The sequence below is a fragment of the Ananas comosus genome, linkage group 8 (genome assembly GCF_001540865.1).
Source record: "Ananas comosus cultivar F153 linkage group 8, ASM154086v1, whole genome shotgun sequence".
Classification (NCBI taxonomy): Eukaryota; Viridiplantae; Streptophyta; class Magnoliopsida; order Poales; family Bromeliaceae; genus Ananas; species Ananas comosus.
The window spans coordinates 698,417-706,526 of NC_033628.1; the positions used below are offsets into that span (position 1 = coordinate 698,417).

At 36.0% G+C, this 8,110-nt stretch overlaps 1 protein-coding gene across 2 annotated transcripts; it reads left to right on the forward strand.

Annotated features, from left to right (window-relative positions):
- Positions 3,887-8,110, forward strand: LOC109714323 (NAC domain-containing protein 7). Of its 2 annotated transcripts, none has more exons than XM_020238902.1 (4): positions 3,887-4,282; positions 5,730-5,915; positions 6,011-6,285; positions 7,096-8,110. In XM_020238902.1, the coding sequence occupies exons 2-4, from the start codon at positions 5,756-5,758 to the stop codon at positions 7,666-7,668; spliced, it is 1,008 nt and encodes a 335-aa protein (XP_020094491.1). In that variant the 5' UTR covers positions 3,887-4,282; positions 5,730-5,755; the 3' UTR covers positions 7,669-8,110. The 2 variants fall into 2 exon arrangements, with proteins under 2 accessions (XP_020094491.1, XP_020094490.1); XM_020238901.1 differs by having other exon boundaries at positions 3,887-4,277.

The window sequence follows — 8,110 nt, forward strand, 5'->3', positions numbered from 1 at the left end:
CCACCGCACTTTCTCATGTTATGATGCTCTACCTCGGCCATGTTGCATTCTCCTTTTATCAATTCCCTGAGAGCAAAGAGATTTTTCTTTTCAAATAAATATTAAGAAATATTACAACAAAGTTATAAGTAGTTTGTTTCTTCTTTTGAAAATATAAAATAAGATGCAAATCGATGTGTTCAGAAAAGCGATGTGCTCGTATGTTTATTCTCAATAAATCCCAATGTTAATTAAATAACAAGAATTCATCGTAATTTTTGTAGTAGAGGAGCAGTTAAATGTCGTAATCTATAGAATAGATGAAGAGATCTAAATAATTTGAAGTGTTAAGCGTGAATTAAATCCAAAACTGGTTTCTTGGACACCCGTGGCATGAACATTACGCGCAAATCACATGAACATCTAACAGCTATAGTATGCATGCACTAATAAATAGAATTTGCATGTATATATATTAACAACTAATTACGACTAATCTTAGCGTATTTAAAAATTAAATTGCGCCATTTCCTAGCTCGTTAATTAAAAATTAAATTGCGTTTTGGGAAAAAGAGGAAGTGACCTGTAGATGACTATTGGGTCGCGTGTGATACTTTTGCTTCAATTTTACCCCAAAGGATACGCGTATTTTTTTTTTTTTATCCATTATTAAATACGTACTCAAAACTCATCTACATCACGGGAAAAAGTGTACAGCGATATAGGGAAAAAAAAAAAAGAAAAAGAAAAAAGAAAAATCTCTTTATACGAATTAAAAAAATCTCGTTTGTGCATAAACATTTCTCCATTTCCACAGGAAACGGCGTCAACTAAGGCCGAGAGGGGCACGCTCGAGTGGGGAGACCCCTGTTTTCGCGGCACGTGTCGAAATAAAAAGGGTTAAAATTTGGGAAGGGCGTGTGGGACCCACGAGTATGGGGCCCACGCGCGCGAGAGAGAGGATGGGGGTGTTGTGTGTGGGGCCCAGGGGACAACCGGCCAGCACCCAAATTGCGAGCCTAATGATCGGGTCGAGCCCACGCCGGACCGGGAGCCGCCACGGACTGACTCTGCGTGCGTCGCCCTGGGACCCACCTCCCTCCTTTCGCCGAAAAAATCTACTGTATCACATCTGCACCATACGATCAGTAACAAGTCAATCATATTTATTTTTTTTTAAAAAATATATAATAATTTTATTTATATTAAGTATGACGCGACAGATGAATTTAAGAAGGACAATTTTATTAATCGAAGATGCCACGTCAGCAATTTAACTAGCATATTCTAAACTATTTTCTCTTTTGCGCCCTCCCCTCCCTAGTCTTTGATATTATTACGCACCGGGTGCACCACGTCATCCTGTACTTGGCACTATATGCATAAGGTGATTTATCATATTCTAAACAAAAAGTAGTTTAAAGACTCAATATGATATCTATTATAGGCCTTTGATCATATTTTTTATAAAATTTCTTATCTTTTATATAAATACTACATGTTTCGTAAATAAATTAAACATAAAATTCTGAATGGTATGTTCTTGCAAACTTCACTTAAGATGTATGCTTATGGTATTTGATAGAAAAGAAGTGTATTTAAAGGTCTAGATGCTTCAGTGATAAAAGAGCAATATTATTTAGTACTTAGTATTTTAAAATTTAAATACAAACCTAGTTGATAAAATAATATTATTATTTGTACATTTAAAAAGTGAGCGTAAATCTTACATCTTTGTACTAGAAGGTCAAGGGTCATGTTTTCTTCTAATATTACTCGTATCAATTTTTTTAGACTCGTTATTTTTTTCGTTAAATATTATATGTCTGCACTTAACAATAAAAAATATCCCGTAAAGATAGATAAAAACGATATATATGGACCCTCCAAAAATAATCAGTATTAAGTCCTCAAAGGTCCCAAGCTATATTTTTATTTTTTTAACAAACACAAGATATATACACAACATTTTAACGAAGAAGATAACGAAAGTTTAAGGGCACTTAAAAATCAAAGAGTATTTGGGACGGAGCTAAAATTTAATTTTTGAAGGAGCCAAACAAAATTTAACACGATAAATAATCACTAAAAATTAGTAACTAATAGCTAGATACATTTTTTTTTTGGTTAAAAAAAGATGATACAAAACAAAATTGGGAGAGAGGGCTATGGCCCCATGCGCGCGAGTCCTCCTTCCGTCCTACCCTACAGAGTACAAAAATAAAAACACAGTAAACTAAAAATTAAAAATTAAAAAAATATCAAAATTCTTAGATGGAAGGGTGTAAAATTTACGGAAGAAAGAATACGGTGCATGAGAAGGTGTAGTGCACCAAAAATAAAAACAAAAGGAAAATAAAAGAACAAAAAAAAAAAAGAAGAGAAGCCAAATAAGCTTCGGCTTATAACTTTGGCTTCGATTTCGCTTTCTTTCTCTCTCTCTAGATCTCTTCTTCTGTGGCTCTGCAACTGGATTTCCATTTGGAGAAGCGTCGCTGTCGAAATACTTCGGTCGGTTTATAATGGCCCCACTCCACGAAAGCGATAATCGATTCAGAATTAATGGAAAAGTTTTTTTTTCTTTTTTTTTTTAATAAGTTCTTCATAGAGCCCAGCAACTAAGCAACCACAGCGAGGCGGATCTCGCGCGGTCCTCGGCGCCACTTTGCGTTGGATTAGAAATGCTACATTATTTTATGAACAGTATATAACACTTAATGTTACTTATAACTAGAAGTTGAAAGAGATCGAAATATTGTATATGTTTATGTAATTAATTAAGAAGCATGCTTTTCACTGCAATTAATGGCGATATATTTCAAGGAGTCGGGTCATTTCCGGAACCCTAATTGTGGGGAGGTGGACGAGGAAGAAAGAAGAATTGCGGGTCCCATGCACCGGTATGTGATTTTGGTTTGTACTGTTCTTGTCCAGGGGATGTTCGAGACACTTTTGCGTGGACCAAGTCTATACACCAGGGCCTATTTTCCTGGACAAGTCAGTAACTAAAATATATTTAATTAACTTAGTGTAATCGGCAACCCCAAACGAAGCCTGATTAAGATTTTTCTAAGATAAGTTTTTTAAGTAGAAAAATATATGGTGACCACTATGAACATTTGTAGAGAAAAATGTTAAGTAATTAGACTATAATCAAAAGATCAGACTGTAATATTCACAACTCCTAATCCAGTGGCTTTTCGGATTTGATTATTTTCTTTTGATTTTCAGCAGAAAAAAAATGATACGATTAGAATAGTAGGATCAAAACGTAAATTAGATTGTAAATCTAGCATTGCACAAGCTAATTTAATTATAATAATTAATTTCTAACCGTTTTTAGGGAAAATTAACTATGGGACACTTGTGTGTAGCATTAATATTCTCGTAAACATCACATACATAATACATTATATATTACGGTCTACACACTGCGGCCCATGCAATAATTTCCCAGGGGAGTGGGAGGACTGTCCCAAACTCCAACTCCCCACAAGTGGGGTCTTTTTTTTATTTTTTTCTTTTTTTCTTTTTTTGAGAAAGAGTCTTTTTTCTTTTTTTTTTTTAATCAAAGCTGGTATAAAGCCATTCTCTCTACTCCCTTACATTGCTTTTGCTCTCTCTCTCTCTCTCTTTCTCTAATATATGTGAGAGAGAGAAAGAGGAAGAGAGAGAGAAAGAGAGAGTTAGGAACATATAGTTGGGAGGAGGAGTGAGTGCTTTAAAGATCTGAGAGATCGAGTTAAACATAGATATATAGTGTGGCGATTAATCCGAAAAATACATTGCGGTCGCCATCGGTGGCGGGTGGAGGTGACGGTGGCGGTTGCGGCTAAGCAGCCCCTTAAAGGAACTTCTCTTTCCGCCCCTCCCGCCATTCCTCCCGGAGAATTTTTTTTTTTTTGTAGCCTTCCCCTGCAATCCATCAGCCCACTAGCTATACTATCTCTCTCACTGAATCCCTTTCTTGAAAAGGAGAGCGCATACACGCACAACACTTCCTTCTCATGGTTATTTAACGCCGCTCGCTGCGCCTTCACCCTATTCGTTTGCCTCTTCCTCCTCACACTGCTTCATTATAGCTCGGAGGGGGGACAATTCTCGGGTTCCGATCTCTCCGTAGCCGTGCTTCAACGAGGAGGGAATTGATTAACGAGAAGCATATTAAGAGGACGAGGTGCGGCGTTCGCAATACCCGAGATTTGTGTCGGAGCGAACCGAAGCAGCAGCAAAAAGGCACACTGATTGTCTCTTCAGTTCGTTTGTCTCCTATAGCTCAGTTGGATAGAGCGGGCGTGGTAAAGTGGTCTATCACTTTTTCTCTCTTCTTCTTCTTCTAATTATAATCAGATCAGTGTGCTTTGAATTGGAAAAAAATCAGATTAACATATAGTCAAGGAGATCGCTTGCTTTGTTGAAGTAAACTATATATAAGAAATTTCTCGAAAAAGAAAAGTTTTAAACTGAATAAGGAGATCTCTTTCACGTTCTACGTGCTTTTTGGATTTTCGTGTTTATAGCTGCTAGTTAATGCACAATTGCATGTTATTGTTTGTTAATTAAAGCTTAAGTTTTCGCATGCTTTGCTCTTTTTGATGCTCATCATGATATGAAGAAAAATATATACATATTATCTTCTAACATGATCTGATCTCTCTCTCTCTCTCTCTCTCTCTCTCTCTAGATCATAAGGAAAGTTGAAACCGAGAGAACAAAAAGGCTGCGTAATAAATATGATCACATAAGTTACAACTGTACAACTTTTTGAGGTTTATTTACAAAACAGAAGTGTGTATTGAAAAAGTTTTTGAGGGTGTAGAGATTAGTCATGGAGAAAAGTGGTAGCAAAGGTGCATGAAATAGCTTTACGTTGAGGAAAAATCAACATGAAAAGGTTAATTACTCTGTCAATTTTATGATCCTATTATTGTAATTTAGTGTTTTTTTTAAATTTTATTATTATTATTTTTAATCTTTTTTAGTATATCTGGAAAAGATCTTTGAATGCTTGCTTTGATACCGGCCTCTAGAATATGCATTTAGCCTTTTAATCCTTCGATCTCTAATCAAAGTGTAAAAATGAGAAAAAAAAATTGAAACTAGATGCAACTGCATATATACTACTCTCAAGGATCACAACATGTACCTTCGGCATGTTTTTATATACAAATTAATATTACTGCCCTTGAGGAGTGATAGGTTAACCAACTTGTTTCTACTTTCTAGTATAGTAGTATTCTTTGCTTACAAACCCCTATGGCAAATCCCTCAATTCTCATGGATTTGAGTGACTTGGTTTTACTATGCCTATGTGAATTAAGAATTAGGTGCCTCGCGTGGTTTGAACTCAAAAGTAATATTTTCAATTATCTAAAATAACTATTTGTCTGTAAGAACTTAAGCTATTAAATGGTGTTTTAATATTTTATGTTCAACAGTTCCTTCTCTCTCTCTCACTCTCTCTCTCTCTCTCTCTCTATATATATATATATATGTATGTATATATATATTAATTCACAATTTGCCATATGCTAGTCTCCGTTCCCTGAAAAATTGTGACAACACCATACATAGTTTTCTGCAAATTAATTTTCCTTTTGCTTGCTTGGCTTGCAAGGTAATTCTCATCATGTACATTGCCATTTTTAGGTTTTTAACTCTTCACAGATATGGTTTCTCCTTCCAAGCATGATTAAGGAGTTGTTCAACGCAAAAAACATTAATTCAAATATAACATGATTAATTTACAGAAGGTGAATACATAGCTTGGAGAAAAATGAATACTTTCTCCCATGTTCCCCCGGGATTCCGGTTCCACCCTACAGATGAAGAACTAGTGGATTACTATCTTAGAAAGAAGGTCGCATCGAGAAAGATTGATTTAGATGTTATAAAAGATGTCGACTTATATAAAATTGAACCATGGGACCTGCAAGGTAACCAATATATACTTCATTCATCGGTGACACTGAATTTATCGATTCTTATCTTCAAATGTATTCATTTTGCCTATGTCTTGGCATTCAAACAGAAAAATGTAAGATAGGAACAGAAGAGCAAAGTGAGTGGTACTTTTTTAGCCACAAGGATAAGAAGTATCCTACCGGTACGCGAACTAATAGGGCGACAACGGCTGGATTTTGGAAGGCAACTGGAAGAGATAAGCCAATTTACTCGAAGAACAACCTTGTTGGAATGAGGAAGACCCTAGTTTTCTATAAAGGCCGAGCGCCGAATGGACAAAAGTCTGATTGGATTATGCACGAATATCGTCTCGAAACAAATGAATATGGGAGTTCCTCCCAGGTGAGCCATCAATTTGCAACTATATGAATATTGTTGTCGCCTCCTCATGAATATTAATTAATTCACCTCTTAGCTTTAATATTTTATTTGAACCTTAAAACATTAAAAGTTTAATAAGTACAACTAACCTTGCAGCACTGAGTAATAATAGATTTGATCAAACATTGTCGAGTGTAGTGGCATATTTTGTTAATTGATGGACAAAATGTTAATCTTTAACAGTTTGAAGGGAAGCAATACATTTTGGCAAAACATAGAAGTGTTCTAAAATCAATAGCATGCAGTAAATTAAAGGAAAGTTTAGATATATATATATATATATATATATATATATATACTCTTTCTCTCGCTCTTTTGTGCTATTTTATTCTAATTAAATTTCTAGGGTTAAATTTGAGTGTGCTCAACTTGTCGTTGAAGTACAAAGTTTACTTCATGCACTAATGTCATTCAGCCTACAGCATTGGAACAACCTGATCCTAGACACGCAATTAACGTATAAATATTTTCAAAGTTATTTTTTATATAAAGATATTTCAGATCTCTAAAAAAAAGTTTTTAAAAGAAGATTATGAGTAGAAACATCTCATGCATTACATATATACCACTAACATAAATTAATTGTACTGGTCATATGAATCTTATCGGTTGCATCAAATCAAATCGGGAATGATTTTCCACAACTCTCGTATCCGCTACGAGTCGAGCCACTTTTTTGTTTTCTGCTCTCCAATTAGATTCTTCGATTTAGTTGTGGATAGTTTTCTTTAAAGAGAGTTAACAACATAACCTATCATATTCATGGTGCAGGAGGAAGGATGGGCAGTTTGTAGAGTGTTCAAGAAGCGAGCCACCGCCACACAAAGACTAAGCGAGCACGAGTCGCCTTGCTGGTACAACGACCATGCTCCGTTCATCCCCGACCTAGATTCGCCAAAAATGAACAGACTAGGGCATCAAACGGATCCGTCCTTCGAGACCCATCTCTATTCCTGCAGACCTGAGCTAGAGTTGAACCACTTCCTGCCGCACGAACCCTTTCTGCAGCTCCCTCAGTTAGTGAGCCCCAAACTTATGAACTGCATCAGCCATGCAGCCAATCTTCAGGCGTCGACGATATCTTCCCACGAAGAGCTTATCCATCAGCCCAGCAATCAACTTCATGCAATCGCAATTTGTGGTAATAACGGAGGCACCGATCAATCCTCCGAACATGTTACGGATTGGAGAGTTCTCGACAAGTTCGTCGCTTCTCAGCTTAGCCATGATAATGCCAACAAAGAGCCAAACTACTCAGATTCTGCAAATATGTTCCAAGTTTCAGACAAACAAGAAGAGGCCTCAACATCAGGCTCCAGTAGCCAAATTGATATGTGGAAATAAGGCCAGTGACTGCAATAAAAATAAAAAGAATGATTATATATGACTACATATATCGATCTCTCTCTCTCTCTCTCTCTCTCTCTATATATATATATACATATATACTGATCTTAATTAGGGAGCAATGTATAAAGAAAATGGCAAGTAATCATGCAGGTCTTTGTACATAATAAACTTAAACTAATACTGGGCTAGCTAGTATGCCAAACTGCTTAGCCACAAGCTGCTGTTAATAAGGTAATTAGATGGAATTAAGGTGAAATTAAGCCAAGGGTTTGGGTAAACTAACTTGGCTCAGTCATGTTGCAGGAAATGTATACCCTGCTGTTTAATTAGTGGACTTCTATTTGTAGTCCTTTGTTCGACAACAGCATTTGCTGTTGAAAAAATCGTTGTATACAGGATTTTAGATGTTTGTTGTGTTTAAATTGCAATGCCAATG